Source organism: Eretmochelys imbricata, chromosome 11 (assembly GCF_965152235.1).
Source record: "Eretmochelys imbricata isolate rEreImb1 chromosome 11, rEreImb1.hap1, whole genome shotgun sequence".
NCBI classification, from domain to species: domain Eukaryota; kingdom Metazoa; phylum Chordata; order Testudines; family Cheloniidae; genus Eretmochelys; species Eretmochelys imbricata.
Genome location: NC_135582.1, coordinates 62,913,414 through 62,932,725, shown reverse-complemented (window position 1 = coordinate 62,932,725; position 19,312 = coordinate 62,913,414). Strand labels below are relative to the sequence as shown.

The 19,312-nt window shown below is 39.8% G+C and overlaps 1 protein-coding gene across 8 annotated transcripts in view; it reads right to left on the bottom strand.

Moving 5' to 3' along the window:
- Nucleotides 1-19,312, bottom strand: part of ADAM23 (ADAM metallopeptidase domain 23) — a 176,618-nt gene that overhangs the window by 66,541 nt on the left and 90,765 nt on the right. For all 8 annotated transcript variants that reach the window (XR_013347499.1, XR_013347500.1, XM_077830094.1 and 5 more), the window contains exons 10-13: nucleotides 14,184-14,255; nucleotides 6,123-6,289; nucleotides 952-1,036; nucleotides 340-430 (exon numbers count right to left, since the gene is read on the bottom strand). Coding sequence is in view for 6 of the 8 variants with exons in the window: in XM_077830094.1 (XP_077686220.1) it covers nucleotides 340-430; nucleotides 952-1,036; nucleotides 6,123-6,289; nucleotides 14,184-14,255 (415 nt within the window). In the remaining 2 variants the exon portion in view is untranslated. The remainder of the gene's footprint in view (nucleotides 1-339; nucleotides 431-951; nucleotides 1,037-6,122; nucleotides 6,290-14,183; nucleotides 14,256-19,312) is intronic.

Genomic DNA, 19,312 nt, shown 5'->3' with positions numbered 1-19,312 from the left:
AGCGGAGGTCTAAGTTAGCATAACAGTTCTAAGTTACACCACTGTACACATCAATTATGAATCTGATCCTTTCACTCAGACAAAAGTGTCACTGAAGTCAGAGACTGATGACTGTAAAATGAGTGCACAACCGGGTCGTGGTTTATTTGGCCTTGATTTGGCTAAAATCAAGTTTTGGTTCTTATTGTAATTCTCCAGCGTATAACAAAATCAATGGCTGTATGTTATTTACAGTTATATCGATGTACATTTGTATGTAACCATACCCTTTACAAAAAGCTTGTATGTTCAGCAAAAGAGGAGGATAGAAGAAAGTCAGTGCACAATGACAGTACATACTCGGTTTTCTGGTTGCTGGCTCCCACTGTATTCCCAGGTTCTGAGCCAAACTTTGTGATAATTCCTGTGCCATAGCCAATGGGAGGGCATACTGTTTTTAGAGGGGAGTATAACAGTAAAGATAGTACACCGTTAGTTACTACAAATTATACTGCAACACTTCATTCTGGTTTACTACTAATTCAGTATCATATATAGAAATTTTATCAAACCCATGTGTGACTGCATGCACACACCAAAGAAACAAAGACCAGAGGAGCTGGTACCTGCCTTTACCAAGCAGTCAGTCTGGTCCACTCAGTACCTTTCACAGTGAAAATACAAATTTTTCAATGCAAACTAATTAGCGTGATACACATATTGGGCCAAATTCTCCTCCCAGTTATGCTGGTGGAACCCACTGGCTAACTAAGAGAAAAATTTAGCCCAGTATGTAGAAAGCAAAGGTTTTGGGCAGTATAGCTAGATCCATGTAATTACAATGGATTTTCAACAGTGTTGTTGCATTTTTGGTGGTATAGTCAGAGGCTAAAACAAAGTGCCAAATATAAGGAATGGTGAATTCATAAAGAGGAAATTGTACATTTAAAACATTTTAATAGAAAGGGTTACCTCATTCACTCCAACTCCTCTGGTCACGGAACAAACCCCTCCAAAGTAACTCAAGCTACTTCTCTTGTAGTGGAATGTCACATTCCTTAAGAACATAAATAAATAAAATAAAATAAAAAAATTACCATATATACTCGTTCATTAGCCTATTCATTTATAAGCTGACCCCCCAAGATGGATAGGTAAAAATAGTAAAAACTGTATCACCTTTTCATAAGCCGACCCTATATTTCAGGGGTTGGCAAACTTTGGCTAACGGCCCGTCAGGGGAAGCCACTGGCTGATCGGGACGTTTTGTTTACCTGGAGCGTTCACAGGCACGAAGCCCCTCAGCTCCTTGTGGCCGCGGTTCGCCGTTCCCAGCCAATGGGAGCTGTAGGAAGTGGCACGCCATTTCCCGCAGCTCCCATTGGCTGGGAACGGCAAACCGCGGCCACAGGGAGCTGAGGGGCTCCATGACTGCAGACACTCCAGGTAAACAAAACGACAATGTATTAGATATTCAATTCAATGATTTCACAGAGTTTAAAATCATCAAATTTTGGTGTAGACCCGTTTATAAGCTGACCCCCGCTCTTTGATGCGTCACTTTTTTACCAAAAATATTCGGCTTATGAACGAGCATATACAGTAAATAAAATATACATAGGATGTTGAATGAGAAATTTCATGCAGCAAAGTTCAATAGGACACCCATTCAGTCATCTGAAAGATCAAATTCCCATATAACAATATATGTTGTGTGCATTAGTATTCATTTAATATCTATTCATTTAGAGACAAATTCTCAATGGTAACTGATTCACTTTTAAAATGGAACACATCAAAAGAGTGAACTAGATGAAACTTGCAACATGGAGACACTTATTCTGTAGATTTAGCCCCACCCTCAACCTGTAAACAAAAATCAGAAAGTGCAAATATATCAGATGTTCTTAAAAGAAAAACTAGATCTTGCTAATCCAAACAGGAATGTCAAATTTTGTAACATTAAACATCTTTGGATCTGATTAGTACTTGGACAGATGACCCTTTGAATATACTTGATTTTCCAGGTTTGCTGACTGTCTAATAACAATAACTACTTGTAATGGATTTTTTTGTAAATAAGTTTTATTTTGAATGATTTTATATACAGTACAGCACTTGATGCCTTGACTTGAATCATAATGCTAATGCTCTACAATACTATAATGGAGACCTGGGCATGATTCATTTTCCTGTTACCTTGCTCAATGACTTCAACAGTAAAAAAAAATCAAGCAGCCTACTGTCACACTGCCATGAGCTGGGATCTTATCAGAAGTCACAAGCTAAGGCCAACCCTTGTTGGTTCTTGGATAGATTTCCAAAGGAAAAATGAATCTGAAGAACACAATATCTTCTGTGCACCAGACTGTAGCCATTATTTCATCTCCTATGGAATCTCATCCTTCAGTTCCAATTACACTGCTACCATCAGTTTTTCTATTATATTTCACATTTAATTGTCTTTTAAGGGATATTATATAAATACAGATTAATGTAATCTGAAAGTTCAATTGCACAAGTGTCAGTAAATTCAGATGAGTGTCTCATCACAGGACCCCTAACCCAACCCTCTTTTGTGTACATACTTTACAATTTCAAGTGTCTTTATTTCATGACCACACAGAATTAAGAGATACAATATATCAATTCAGCAAGTGACAGTATAATATTTAGAAAGGATGCAATTTCTTTTATAAGTCCATGTAAATAACATTTTGTACAATTACAAATCTTACGAAATCATGCAATGAATATTCTGTTGTAATTCATAAATACAAGGAGGCAGAGTAATGGAAACTGTGAAACTCTAATAGCTCTGGCTTAATGTTCTATTAAGTTGTTTTTCATATTGCTGTAAATATCGTAAGTAGGGTTGTCAACCCTCCAGGATTGTTCTGGAGTCTCCAGGAATTAAAGATTAATCTTTAAGTAAAGATTATGGTATGTGATGAAACCGTCAGGAATAGTCCAACCAAAATTGGCAACTCTCAAATCATTCTATAAGGAGGAGAAAAATCATTGAAGCAAAGGTGGGACATTGAACTACGATGATAAATATTACAAAAGTAATTCTATCTTTAAGATAAAATTCTTGAAACTGAGCTGCACAGCGTCTAATTATAAAAAATGCACACAAAAATGCTTCATAAATAGGAGATTGTTATGAATAATTACATCATAGATGAAAAACAAATTAGTGTCCACCTTGTTGCAGTGATTACAGTAAATCAACACAAAAAAATGGAAATCATGGTATAGCACCATATTCCACAAGAAAGATTTTTTTCACATGAATAAAAAAGCCACAATCCTGTAGTCCTTGCACACACAACACTCCCATTAAGGGTGGCCAGATGCCCAGTTTTCGACTGAAAAGTCTGGTCGAAAAGGGGACACGAGTGTCCAGTCAGATCCACTGACCGGACACACAAAATCCAGTTACTACGGGTGGGGTAGGCATCAAGTCATCACTCACGCCAGCCCCTACTCAGCCAGGGCCGTCTCCTACCTGCGTCAGGTGGCTGCAGCTCCCAGCCCCGCAGGTTAGTCCCTCCTGACCTGGGGGGGAGGGGAAATGTAGCGAGTGATGGGGGGAGGAGGAAGAGGAGAGGATGGGGGCAGGGCCTCGAGGGGAAGGAAATGGCAGGGACAGAGCCACGTGGGAAGAGGCAGGTCAGGGGAGGTTAAAGCACTCCTGCTGGACTGTCCATTTTTTAAATATTACCAAGTTGGCAACCCTAACTTCCATTTAAGTCAAGGAAGGTAGGATGTACAATAGTTGCAGGACTGGGCCCTAGTAGACTACGGAAACTATTCCTTCTTGGCACAAAAATGAAGTACACAAGAGTTGTGCCTAGAGAAAATCTTTAAAAGCCTTTGGTTATATCTATGCCCATACTTGCAACAAATGCAATGGTTCCTACAGTCAATGTAAAACTAAAAACACAGGGGTAAATCTACACACCGCCAACCAGACCAATTATCTTGACTGGATGCTAGGGAGATCAGTGAGTAAGGAGGAGGAATTCACACCATCCCTGCCCAGATTGTAGAGTGGCAGAAAAAGCCACTGGAAGCTACTGGCTGGAATAGCTTCTCCACCCCTAGCATTTGCCTTCAGCAGATGAGAATAAAATTGAGGATGTGCATACAGACAGATCCCCTACCCTGTCCCCTCCAGACTGTTGTACCAGAGAGCCCCTGCAGAACTGGGCTCTGAACCGCATAATGGATGTGCAACCCCATGAGCCCCCCCCAAATCCTCCTCTTCCCCCCAGCTATGTGCAGCGAAAACATTGTAGTTTTCTAGCCAGAGGTCTCTCTGTGCCCACAGACATGCAGCTAGGATTTGCCCCAAAATGCATAGCTTCTCCGGCCAAATTCATTTCCGGTTTAAGCATGTGCACCTCCATGAGTTTCCATGACCGATTTCAGTGCAGCCATAGGGATGAATGAAATATTGTCACTGGAACATTCCTGTAGAGGGCACCCTCAGTTCTGCCCTCTCCTGCTACTCATTGGAAGGAGGATGGTACATTGCAGAGCTGGTTGATGGGTCAAACCTCCTCAAGGGCATGTTGGATCATATTAAAGAAGTTCTTTATTAAAATCACAAATGAGTTTGATTCCCCATAGTTTAAATTCCAGGGTATTACTAATTAAGAGGTCTCTTGGTTTTTGGTACTGTTTCTCTCCCTCTATGTGTGAAACTTGCAAGCTGCTAATTGCGTTAGTACATTCTAAGACAGAGTCTGTTCTCAAAGCAATTCTTTGTAACAACAACTACTCATGCAGAGAGAGACTCAAAGCAATACTCTGTAACAAACAGCACCCAGAGACTCCCCGCCCTTTTGTTGTATTCATCTCGCTTTGTTAACAATTGTGATTAAAATAGAGATAGAGGATGTATGTGGATGAATACTTGGTGTGGATAACAACTGAATGATCAGGGAGGTGCCAGCCTAAGAATCCAGTGTCCATCGGCTGAAGAAGGCGTCAAGTGGAAATAACCAGAGGACCCCCAGAGGGCAAACTGGAATCCATCCAACAGCCTCAAGGATGGGAGAACCAAAGAACAAGATAACATCTGGCAGCACGGGGCCGTCAGGAATGTGCCATCTGCTGATTGATTCAGCAACAGCATGATAAAGCAATTCTCATAGACTGGCATAGGAAGAAATTCCTATAAAAATGGACTCTAGAAAGTGAGAACTTTGGGGTCTGATTCTGCAAACCAACTTCCAGGAGCATCAGATGAGCATCTGACAAGGCCCTGCTCCCTCCTCACGTCCAGGCCACCTGGCCAGTGGCTTGGCATGAGCAACTCTAAGGCTGGTAACTATGATAACAACCTTGCAGAACCTCTGTGTGTGTGTGTGTGTGTGTATGAATGAATGTGTGAATAAATATGAAATTGAATGGAATGTTATAGCTATAACTAACTACTTACTATGATTCTTTCTGTATTCACAATAAATGTGACATTTTGCCTTTTCCCCTTTAATAAGATCCTGCTGGTTTTTATTTTATTGGTATAACAGGCACGGTAATAGCCATGTTTACTCAATCCTGTAGCTGCACTGAGTTCAGCCATAGGAGCATAGCAGCACCATCTTGGACCCTCAAGGGTGTCTTTGAGGTCTGCTGGCCCCACCATGGGAACCTCTATGTAAGATAATCTAATACACAATACAAAAACTATCGCATGGTCATCAATAGAAAAACATTCAGGAGACTAGTGGGCTATGTTCCCTGATAAATAAGCTGTATATACAAGTAGTTTTTTTTAAGATAGCAAACTATCAAATCAATCAAATCTACTCTAATCAAAGATCTAATCAGATTTCATGAAAGATATGGCTAGAGCACACTATGGTAAATATTTGGGCTCTATTTACAAGTGAATAATAGTTCTACAGGCTTCAAAATTTCATAATACACATCGGTATGCCTGTAATATACCTTGCTGCACACTGTAGACAGGACTATTACTAGATTAAAATAACAGAAACTGGCAGCTATAGGCAAAGGTTGGTTGATGTGCAGACAGAGAATAAAAGAGAGAGGAAGGCTGGTAGACAAGCAGACATTCTACATGTGTAAAAAGCTAATGGATTAAACCATCATCTAATAGTACATACGAGAGGAGGTGTACAGCATCAGTATGCTGTTTGATATAGTACTGTCGATATTTGGAGAAGTCATGAAGCATCTGCAGAGGGTCAGGGCGAATGTTAATCCGATCCCTGTCTGTCCAGGTTTCCACAGCAACCAAAACCACCCTGGTGTTCAGCTGTTCCTTGTATATCTGGGGACAGAGACAGGACAGGCACAGGAGTAGAACACTGGGTCAGACATGCACAGTTAGCCAGTCAGAGTCAGCGGAAGGACAAGGAGGATAAAGAAAGAGGGAAACATGGGGAAATAGTTAGCTGATATGCCTAAAAATCTATAATCTGCTAATTTTATTTTATTAAATTTACTATTCTAGAGGACAAAATGCATTTTACAAATTCCAATTTTGACCTCCTATTTTTCCCCTTTACTGTTTCTTATGTCTGATCATTTTAGTAACTGATCACTACTCAGGAATATCTACATTTCCCCACAGAAATTTCCTAAAGACACACGGATTGATCTCAATGACCAAAGAAGAGGTCACACCAATCCTCAATCAACTTGAAGGAAAGTAGCACTGTTTTCTCCAAAACAGTTCTATCAAAAACTTTTTAATTCACATATATAGTTTGATTCTCATTTACACTAAGACCACTTCACTCCCACATTAATTCCTCTTTACACTGCAACAGTGGTATAAATACTGTTTGCACCAACTTTAAGGGCACCTTGTCCTGTCAAAGCAGGGTAAATGGGTGTAAGTGTGAATGAGAATCAGGCCCTAAACATTTATTAACATAACTTTAAGATATGAGTAACCTTTGTTCACAAAGGTTTATTTCAGTGATAGAATAAATGTTCTATATAATTCAGAGTTTAAAGTACGATATTTTCTATAACATATTCAAGACTTGCAAGTTTGTAAAGGAGCTTATATTCCTCATTCACATTTGTTGTCTGCAATTAGAAAGCAGGGCCAAGGTGACACACGAAGAGGACTCACTACCCAGATAGAATCAGCAATGTTTAAAGTGATTGATTTTTAATTCAAATAGCATACAAACAGTTACCAAAGAGCATCTCCAGGAGTCACCATATATTTTTACAAATACACTTTTTAATTTTTTCATCAAATTACACCTAGAATGTCCAATATAATGTATAACTATTCCGCCTACTGAGCTATGATGGGTGCATCCACTGAATAAATCAACAATTACATTAGCCCTTTTGTTGGAACATCAGCCCGTTTATGCCTAAAAGGAATCAGCAGGCAACACACAGGTTGGAAAACAGGCAGTGAGCACAAGGACAGGAGAGATCAACCAGACAAGTTTAATTTTTTCCAGAAAAGATTTTCAAGAAGGAATTGCATATCAAGAAAAGTCTTGTGATAATGTGTTCTTTCTAAAGGAGCCAAGTGAGTGTATATATGATCCATCGTTTGTGAGAGGGTGATTTATTGATTGCCAAAAGCAGTATCGTGAAAATATGGAAATCCAATAAGGCCAGATGAATAAAATCTTAGATGATGTTTGATGGCTGGGAGTTACTCTATTTCCTGAAGAAGACAGATATCATGAGTAGGTGGAGAGGGGGCACGTAAGGACCTGATACTCTTGAAGGGTCAGTAACCAGTACACTTCAGCAAGAAACACAGCCATGCCCCCTGGATCCATAGGGGAAATGCAAGGAGGAAACTTTCTGCTACATTTCAGGTTCCCTTTAAAATAAATGGAGACACCTCGGTACAGGCCCTTCATGAAAGGAAAAGTGGACAGAGCCTGAATGTTTATGCATCCAGCAGTTGGTGTACACTCTTGCTAAAACCCACTGTGCAAATTATTCCTGCACTGATCAGTGCTAATTTGTAAGGGTGGTATGGTGTGAATGGCCATTGGCAGCCAGAACAGGGACACACAATAGCATCGTTTACTGCAGAATTGGTCAAAATACTTCTGAAGATACATTCACTGACTTCCCGGACTGCAAAATCATTATTCTGAAATTAACAAGCAAAAAGGGAGAAAACCAAGAGAACTAATAAAAACAGAAAGCAATGAGCGATCAAATGAGTTCTGTCAAGCACAGTAAAAATACCAAGGAAAAACAATTTAAGAAAATATAGAGTCTGTGTCTTTTTAAAACTCATCCTACTGAAAATTTATTATAGTACAATATATTTTACAGACAGATTAAGCTAGTCATACCCTGCTTGCTCAATCAAAGTCCATATTGAGGTGGCAGGGGTGTTTTGGAAGGGTTCTTCATCAGCAGGAGTTCCCAGAGGCATTCTAGCTGATTTAGCTAGAATTCCTATGAAAGCTTGGGGGAGTCAATGCCAGTGCAAGGGCTGTAGCAACCTTTAGCGTGATGCAGAATGAGCTTTCCTTATGTCATCTTAATTCTACTGCCCAGTGTGGAAGAGGATCAAGAAACGCTGGTCCTAATTATCCCTGCGTTTGGGGAGTCTAACAATGCCACTAGGTGCTTGACATCAGAGGATGACATTCATCTATGGTGCACAGGGCCAGCAAAAGTTCCTTCCTCCGTACCATTTAAGACCAGTATTAGGTTTTAGCGGAGGAGTCACAGAGCAAGTGGTTACACAAGGATGTCTATGCATGCCTGCATGCTGAAAAAAGAATTGTTGTACCATCCTATACAAGCCGGCACAAATGGCTCTCCTGAGGGTCAACTGGTGTCAGGCCAAAAAAAGGGTAGCTCTGTTGGCTCCAACATCCCTCATAAGTAACTCTCACATAGGCACAGAGCTAGCTACAATGTTAACTTGGAAGGAACTCTGAGATTTTCTTGGGTTGAACTGTATTTGCCTCTGTCCTTTGTTTTTCTATGTAGTCACTACTGTATATTTAATCTTTCTGTACCTGTTGTTTGGGGATGTGTAATATAATAATGCAGAAATAGTCCATATTTTCAAATGATTGCTCAGATAGGACTCTCTCTGCAACTATAGGCTGTTTCACATTATTACTGAAAAACATTCCAAGGCACTTCAATATTTTTATGCATTATATTTGTGTTCACTTAAAAACTACGCAATATACTTCATGACATTTTATGTACAATATATTAAACAAATAAAATCAAAGATTAGGTGGTATTTCCTCCACGCTATACTGGACTAAATTGCACCACACAATACCACTAAGTCTGACTCAGAGTCTTGCTACCAATTGTATACATAGCTTTATTCACCAACCTCAAAGAACTGAATTAACTGGTGGGAAAAATACAAGAGGAAATATAAAGTGCACAAAACAATCCTAACATATGTGTCACAAATATGATTCATCGCATTTCTTTACTGTAAATAAATTATAGCTGAATGTGTTGGGATATATAGTATGTTTGGGGTGTGAATGTGGAATGAGTAAGGTTTGGTTTGTAATCAATAAAGAGCATTTACATTATTATATACCAACACTGAATCTGGTATCTGCCTGCTCCCCATCCTGTAGGAAAACCTCTATTGCAGGTCTAACAAATGTACATGGATACAGGCTGCTAGTTCTAACAAATGTCTGTGTTAGCATAAAGAAAAAGTTGTGATACAAAGAATAGAAGCCTAACCAGCATTTTACATCTGGCCTGCTCATCAGCTGAAGTGGCTTTGAATAAGTTAAATAATTAAAAGGATGGGTGTAACAGGATTATAATGCATTTGTTGAAGATCAAAAAAGAGAGAGAAAGGAAATTCCACAATTTTAAATAATTATTTGAACACCTGGAAAAGAAGATTGGTATGTTTACACCTGAATAAGGAAGTGACAATGACCTCTATGAGTCATAGATTTTAAGGCCAGAGGGACCATCAGATTATCTAGTCTGACCTCCTGAATATTTTACACCACTAAACACCACCCAACTTCCCCTACACCAAGCCCCAAACTATTACAGCCCCCAGGAGACTAATCATTATATCTATAGCAAAGAAATTTCTCTCTCAGACCTTTGTGATGGAAAGATTTTTATACTCAAATAAATCAAGTTATGTCTTTGTTATCCCCTTTGGAGTGTAATATCATTTGTTAGCATTTTTTAAACACATATAAAATCGACTTTTTGCCTGTAATTCAGACAGCACATGTATGCTCTTGGAATTACATTAAATTCGTGAACATTGACACCTATAAGGACTGCATAGTCATCTGTCATTTAAGAATTTGGGGACAAATATCTACTAAGAATATATCTACATAGCATGCACTAGCTCTGCTCGAGCTAGTGCCTAAAAATAGCAGCGTGGACACGGCGGTACAGGAGGAGACTTGGGCTAACTGCCCAAGTATGTACCCAGAGTGTCAGGTTGGATTGTACTCAGGCAGTTAGCCCAAGATGCCACCCATGTAGTCACAGTTACACTGCTAATTTTAGTGGGCTAGCTCGAGTGGAGCTAGTGCATGTAAGTCTACCTGAACCAGGAATTACACCTCTCAGCTGTTGTTCAGATGCATCCTAAGTAAGTTTAGATGTGTTAGATAGCACAGCAATGAGACTCTTCAACTAACCGTACTGCATAGTCAATGATACTAGAATGCACTAGCTTTGTTACATTCTCTAGTGCTGATGTGTAACAAATTCACCTTCTCACAGTTCTGGCATACATAACAACAAACTTACAATGGAGCTGAAATTGCGGTAGTTTTGCTGCACGTTTTCTGCATTAGCATTGTAACACTGCACCCCATATTCTTCATAGTTGTATGATTATGACATAATTATGATGCACTTTGTATAAGATGGGTCATGTAAGGTCTCATTGGAAAAGTTCTGATTTGCTGAATATGATTATCCTATTTGCATTCATGTATCATTTTTATATCTGAAGTCATAAATATTGACTATGGATCTGTATTTCTAATGGGCTTACTCTGGAAAACACCCACAGCCAGCCTTTCAGGTACAACAATGAAGAAGCCAGACAGTGCTAATGGGTCATCAACAAAGACAATGGGCTATGGAATAGCTTAGCCTTCCTAAGAATGCTTCAGACAGCCTGTAAGAAATGGCTGCTATGACTCTGCAAGGGATGTAACCAGACCACATGACTCTGGACTCCTGTATTTTTCCACAAACTGGTCTGAGAAACAAGTTTGAAACAAAAGGTTCCTGCCATTTGAAAAAGCTATATAAGGCAGGGAGTGAAATCATTGGTTGTTCTTCACTCCCCCACAACTGAACACCTAAGCGAAGCTCCCAAAGAAAAGGACTTGGAACGGGGTGGGGATCCCAAGCTGCAAAGCAAGTGCAGCTTGTGCCTTGAGAATCTACAAGCCTGCTTGTATCATCAGTCAGGGTGAAAGACTGTTAATTCAAATCCTACCCTTCTAGTATGTTAGCTTAGTTTGCGTTTTTGTTTATTTACTAGGTAATATGCTTTGATATAGCTCAGTGGTTTGAGCATTGGCCTGCTAAACCCAGGATTGTGAGTTCAATCCTTGACGGGTCCATTTAGGGATTGGGGGCAAAAATTGAGGATTGGTCCTGCTTTGAGCAGGGGGTTGGACAAGATGATCTCCTGAGGTCCCTTCCAACCATGATATTCTATGATGGCATCTATGATCTTTTACCTATCACTCATAATCACTTTAAATCGATCTTTTGTAGTTAATAAACTTGTTTTATGCTTTATCTAAGCCAGTATGGTTGGAGTGAAGCGCTTGGGAATCTTAGCTCCAGGGGCAGGGGCTGTTGCGTTTCCTCTCCACATTGAGGGAGGGGCGATCTTTATGAGCTTACTTTGTCCAAATCTCTGTGCAGTGTAAGACGGTACAATGTTGTATTTATACTCTGGGGAGTGGGGGTGGAGCATGTGTGCCTCGGGAGCTGGGAAATTGGCTGTTGTGTGCTGGCTGCACTCAGGTTTGTGTGAGTGGCGCCACCCGCTGTTGTGTTGGGTGATAACAGGGCCTGGGTGAGGCTGGCTATGTCCCCAAAGCATTGTGAGCAAGGCCAGTCCAGCTGTGTGTCTTAGAGGGGCACAACGGGCTCTCACACCCCAAAGGTGACAACCCATCACAAGCATCTCAAGCCTACTGACACAGTGGTTAAGTAATTCTCTCAGAATTAAAAAAAGATGCAAATATTTAATGTCAGAAAATGGCTCCTAAACAGCATCTTCTACTAGTTGTGTGTTGAAGTCCCCAGTATCGAGTATTAGCTTAATCAAATTCAAAAGACTATTTGGGAGAAATCCTGGGGTCAATGGAAGCTCCATAACACAGCAGCATCAGTATGGTACTACCGTGGGCAGTGCTGGGATAAAGAGCATTAATGTAGTAATAGTTCCACAGACCCCTTCGTATTGCAGAATTCAGCTCTGCAGTCACCTACTCTGCGGGAGCGTCTGGTGGGTCAACAAATTGTACAGATCTACAAGTTGCTTTTTAAGTTTGTAATGGGTAGGGCTCTGTGTCTGTCACAGAAGCCATGGATTCCATGACTTCCCACGAGCTCCACGACTTATGCAGCGGCCAGCTGCTCAGGTGGCCCCAAGGACAGAAACACCATCCGTTGCTGGAGCAGCCCTGGGACTAGCCGCACTGGCCACTGCTTGGGTGGCCCTGGGCCATTGGACCACCTGAGCAGCAGTCAAAGGGGCAGCTGGAGCAGCCGCTGCTCGGCAACCCCTGGCAGCAGTCCCGTGGCTACTCCCAGCAGCTGGTGCCACTGCCCTCCCCCAAGCAGTGGCCCCCACCCCCTCCCCAACAGTGGTCCTGGGGGCAGCCAGAGCAGCTGCTGCTCGGAAGCCCCTGGCACCTGGTGCCACTGGCCCTTTCCCCCCTGAGCAGTGGCTCCTCAGCCCCTCCAGCAGTGTTCCCACTCCCAAGATTTAGTCAGGGGTATTTATAGTATAATTCGTGGACAGGACACGGCCATGAATTTTTCTTTATTGCCCCTGACCAGTCCATGACTTTTACTAAAATACCCATGACTAAATCGTAGCCTTAGTAATGGCTACTATGCCTGCTAATGTCCTGCAGTAGCAGTCCTGCTGCACTTCCACACTGGCTACTGCAAGATGGGTCTGATGATTCTCAGCCCTTCCCCTGTGTGTTGGAGCAGACAGTCTTATTAAGTCTGGATGTGCTTCCTTTTCCTGAATTTACTGACAAGATACAAAAAGTCATGTTGATTCAGAACTGATAGCTGAAACTGGATTAGTTTCAGAGTACTTTCATGGTTCCTACTGGTTTCCATTACAGGCAAATAAAAGGCAAAACGTGGCCAAATATATCTAAATATGAGCTTTTAAGGGAAAAACACTGATACTATTCAGACATGTGAGAATGTTTTCCTTTAAGAAGGTGTCAAATCAACACACAGAGTTCTATTCTTCCTTCAGTATGCCACATAACCCCAAAACTGTGCGAGGTAGCTATATGTATAACTGGGAGAGATAGAGAGCATATATTTTATCTCCAGTTTTGTTTTCAGTTTATAGAATATGTTTCATACAAAACTAGTTCATTTCTTATCACATGTATATGTACTAGGCACGTGAATTCTGTTAAATGCTCTCCATCCCTCTCACTTATAAAGATGTTTCTTCACAAGAGGCTTTTTATATCACTGAAATGAAAATGCTTATTCACACTCTTCTGTTATACCCCCATCACATATTTGTATTTTCCATGAGCTGTGCTCACAGCATTGCCTACTTGTGGCAGGTAGGAGCACTGCAGACTTTTATATACAGTATTAGACAGAGATAGATTATCTATCTATATATCTCAAAGCTTGATTAAATCTAACTATTCAACAGTGACTCGTGGAAAGCTCCTTCACAGCTCTGAGTTCCCCCAGAGCGCAAATTTGTGGCAGCTGCAAGCTTTGAGAAAATATCAAGAATAAATCTGTGGTTTCTTATGGATAGAAACCTTTCTACATAGCAGCCCAAGTCAGTCCTCTGCAGTGAAACTTTAAAATTATTTTTCAACCATTTAACAAGTGCTGATTGCATTTATTTTCATCCTAATGTCTGTAAAGCCAGCTTTCCATATAATGACTTAAATAATCAACTCAGTGATATAGTTTTCAGGAACCATAATGATACTTACAGCATCTACAAGGTTTACCACAGATTTTGCAAAGTTGTTTGTGTACGCATGGGAAGAACGATGTTTTTTGAACTAAAAGAAAAAATTTAAAAGAAATTAGATTTGTTTCAGGAAATGTGGAAAACGAATAATCTTAATACATGCTAAGGGAGAAATCACAAAAAAATGGTCTTTTCAGATCACAGCATGCCTCCTGAAGTCTATGCTTCTGTGGAATTAAATGAAAGCCTGTGCCAGGCTCAATAACATTTAACATGTACACATACAAAACATTTTAGTAAAAACTGTTCAGCCATGAAACAGGCTCTTAAAACTTTTTAAGAGTTTAAATAGTCAAATTTTTAAAAAGACATAATTGGGGCTAACGTGAGTTTTTCTCTAGAGCTCAAACTTATAAATGAGAGCTCAGAACTGTACCCTAATTGTCATGTTTAAACCTGACCATTTAAATACCATTCACCACTGACAGTGCACCACAACCTGAACTCTGACACCAAGAAGATGCCACCCTCTAATTGTCATTCTACATACAACTCTTTACCAACTTATCCTTTCACAATATAACCTACTTACAGCACCAAAGATCCACAACTACTAGGGTCGGGTATGCACAGAAGGGTGAAAACAGAGCAGAGTTAAGCTTGCAGTGCTTTATCTGGGTTAAGATAATGGTGAGTGAGTGTTTGAGGGTGGAGAAATAGAGAATATATATTGTTAGAGGGCTTAACTTTTCATTTTCTTTCTTTTTGTGGATATATGTTGCATGTGTAGCAGACAAATGTTTCTGAAGTTTTTTGTGTATTATAATAAATGTGCTTGTGACTTTCTGTATATTGGTCTATCAATCCCTTCTGCCAACAAGTCAAACTCCAAAGATGATTGAGACTCAACAAAATCGTGAAGTTACAATTGTATTTTACAATATGATCTGCAAAAAGGGAAATTTGCGTCTTCAAAATGTTATGTACAATGAACTCAAAATCTGCACAAAACAAACCAGCTAAAACTTTTCCATGAAAAAGTTCTCATGAATTTCAGCTAATATTGCTTAATAGCAACAGGTCTTGCTACTAAAGAGTCATATTATGCGGTTCCCCAAAAGGTCTTATCTACGCCTCATTCTCAAGCATAGTAGATGATGTGAGACTGAGAGACAAGAGGGTTCATGTGCCAAACTCTAAGCAACTGAGTTAGTACTCACATGCTTAAAGCCAGGCTCATGCTTAAATACCATCCTGAATCAGGGGGAGTAAAACAAGGACTCCCTGGACTCTAACAGACATGCCAGGAGCCCCTTACAGAAGGAAATTTAAAAATTACAACTATTTAACAGATTTATCTAAACAGCCAGTTACTTTACTTTTCAAACTAAACATTATACAAATAATCTCTGAAAGCTGTTACACTACATTATATTGGTAAACTGTATACCAATTTTTCTTTTCATTCAGACCGATGCTATTTTTCCCTCACACAAGTCATTCAGTTAATTACAGATGAAATGCATAGAGATGGTGCATTTCACCCTATCAGCTTTGATTCAAATAGCAGCTGCAGCCCATCCACTCCATTTGCACAAGGTGATAAGCCATTTGATTTGTGTAATCACTGATCCCATGGCCCACTTCTGTGGCCTAGTTGAACATCACCGTCCTCAGTGGCCTATGCACAGCCAGTGCTGGGATCCCCACTTCTCACACCACATAGGGTTGGCAGGGGACCCTACCTGTGCAATTGCTCTTTTAGCAAATCACCTCATGCAGCACCAAACACAGGGCTTAAATGGTATACACCAGCACCAATAAAGTAGGTTTTGAGGTTTTTCCTTAGGGAACCCTTTAGAACTAGCATATATTTTATCCTTAACAAGCTGAAAGAATTTGCTGGAAGTGAAAACAGTATTCTTGTGTTTCATTCTTCATTAAAATATTTGAATACAGAGAGCTATACTGACAGTACATTATAAAATACCAGAGAAGTTCCAGAAATAGAAACTAAGATGAATATAGTCTAAAAATAAGGAATGTAAATAATGTATTTACTTGGGTCTTCATTGTTATAATGAGTGAAAGTTTTAAGAAAATATGAAAAGTGAGTTAAAACATTAAACAATTATCAATACTCGATACATTTCAATGTCTGAAACACTGCGTAAGAAGAGGATTTTTACAAAGTAAAATCTTACTGCAGGAGAAATCTGCCCTCTACTGGTAAGCAAAACTCTTAAGTATATGCTTATAAGCTCTGGATAGTACAACCCTTACTCACACTGGTGAACACTTACAAGTAACCTAACTTGACTTCTTGTCAAAAATGGCATTACCCGTTTCTGAGTCACTGATGACTCAGAAGCAGATGATTTTGAATGCTTATGGATCAATGTTCTAACAAATAAAGCACAAGATGGGGTACTAGCTGGTGTCTGCTACAGTTCACCAAATCACACTAGAGAACTGTATGACTGGCTCCCTTAAGAATCTATCTATCTAAAATCTAATACTGTATATAAAAGTCTGCAGTGCTCCCTTAAGAATCTATCTAGAATCTATCTATAATGTGTAAGGAATAAAATGGAGGATTCAATCTGAGTGACATGTTCTGGACTTCTCATGCTGCCAATAGTAAAACGTTCTTGGAATTTTAAAATATTATAGATGACAATTTCCTAATTCAAAAAGTGTCACTTCTAATAAAATGAAATTATATATTAGACCTTATCTTGACAGATAAAGAGGAATTAATCACAGATCGAAAAAATTAGTAGCTGCCTAGGTCCAAGTGCTCAAGGCTTGATTACATCTGTTATGTGCAAACAGAATACAGTCCAAACCAGTCATATAGATACTTGGTGCTTTAAAAGGGCCAGGTCTCTAAGCTGAAAACAATTATAGGCCAAATCAGCTGGAAGAAATAATTTAAAAAGAAAAATCTGAACAATAATTAGGAAATATATAAGAATATTTTACTGGATGCTCAAAAAACCCCACAATTCCACAATTGAGAAAGAAGGCTATACTGGTATTTAAAACACAACCAAAAAACCTTGCTTAGCAATGAAGTGAAAGCAGCAGTCAAAAATAAAAAAAATACATAGAAATGGAAAAAATATTAATATAAATTAGAAGCTAGAACTGTAGAAAATTGGTAAGAGAAGCAAAAGGACACAAGGAGAAATCTATGGCCAGCAGAGTTAAGGACAATAAGTTTAGTTTATGCATATCTAGAACAAAAGGACTAGACAATGCAACTAGACAGATGCTGCAGAACTGTCAATAATAATGCAGAAAAGGCAGAAGTGTTTGATATATATTTTTGTTTGGCTTTTTTCAAAATACATATAATGTATTTTTATCTTATGATGATGAATACCTTCCATTTCAAGAGTGATTCAGGAGGATGCTAAAAAGCAACTACTAACCTTAAACAGTCTTAAAATTAGCAAGTCCAGATAATTTGCATCCAAGAGTTTTAAAAGAGCTGACTGAGGAGCTCTCTGGACCATTAATGTTGATTTTTAATAAGTCTTGGAACACTGTGGAAGTTCCAGGGGACTGAAAGAAAGCTAATTTTGTGCCAATATTTTAAAAGAGTAAATGGCACAACCCAGGTAATTACAAGCCTGTCAGACTGTCTTTGATCCTGGACAAAATAATGGAATAGCTAATATGCAGCTCAATAAATAAAGACTTAAAAGAGGGTAATATAAATAATGCCAGTCAAAATGGATTTAAGGAAAATAGATCCTGTCAAAACTAAGTTCTCTCTTTTTTTTTTTAAAGTAAGATTTCAACTTTGACTGATAAAGGTAATAGTGTTGAGGAAATATATTTATGATTCTGAAAGACATCTGACTTGGTACTACATGACATTTTGATTAAGAACCTAAAAAGATACTAAATTAACATGGCACACATTAAACATATTAAAAACTGGCTGATAGGTCTCAAAACATAATTGTAAACAGGGAATCAAGTACATGTGTTTCTAACTGGATCAGTTCTCGGCCCTGCGCTATTTAAAATTTTTATTAGCCACCTGGAAGAAAACAAAGCACTCCTGGTAAAGTTTGCAAATGACACAAATAATAGGGGAGTGGTAAATACTTAAGAGGATAGGTCACTAAAAAAGAGTGATCATAGAATATCAGGGTTGGAAGGGACCTCAGGAGGTCATCTAGTCCAACCCCCTGCTCAAAGCAGGACCAATCCCCAATTAAATCATCCCAGCCAGGGCTTTGTCAAGCCTGACCTTAAAAACTTCTAAGGAAGGAGATCCTACCACCTCCCTAGGTAATGCATTCCAGTGTTTCACCACCCTCCTAGTGAAAAAGTTTTTCCTAATATCCAACCTAAACCTCCCCCACTGCAACTTGAGACCATTACTCCTTGTCCTGTCCTCTTCTACCACTGAGAATAGTCCAGAACCATCCTCTCTGGAACCACCTCTCAGGTAGTTGAAAGCAGCTATCAAATCCCCCCTCATTCTTCTCTTCTGCAGACTAAACAATCCCAGTTTCCTCAGTCTCTCCTCATTAGTCATGTGTTCCAGACCCCTAATCATTTTTGTTGCCCTTCACTGGACTCTCTCCAATTTATCCACATCCTTCTTGTAGTGTGGGGACCAAAACTGGACACAGTACTCCAGATGAGGCCTCACCAATGTCGAATAGAGGGGGACGATCACGTCCCTCGATCTGCTCGCTATGCCCCTACTTATACATCCCAACATGTCATTGGCCTTCTTGGCAACAAGGGCACACTGCTGACTCATATCCAGCTTCTCGTCCACTGTCACCCCTAGGTCCTTTTCCGCAGAACTCCTGCCTAGCCATTCGGTCCCTAGTCTGTAGCTGTGCATTGGGTTCTTCCGTCCTAAGTGCAGGACCCTGCACTTATCCTTATTGAACCTCATCAGATTTCTTTTGGCCCAATCCTCCAATTTGTCTAGGTCCCTCTGTATCCTATCCCTGCCCTCCAGCGTATCTACCACTCCTCCCAGTTTAGTATCATCTGCAAATTTGCTGAGAGTGCATCCACACCATCCTCCAGATCATTTATGAAGATATTGAACAAAACCGGCCCCAGTACCGACCCCTGGGGCACTCCACTTGACACCGGCTGCCAACTAGA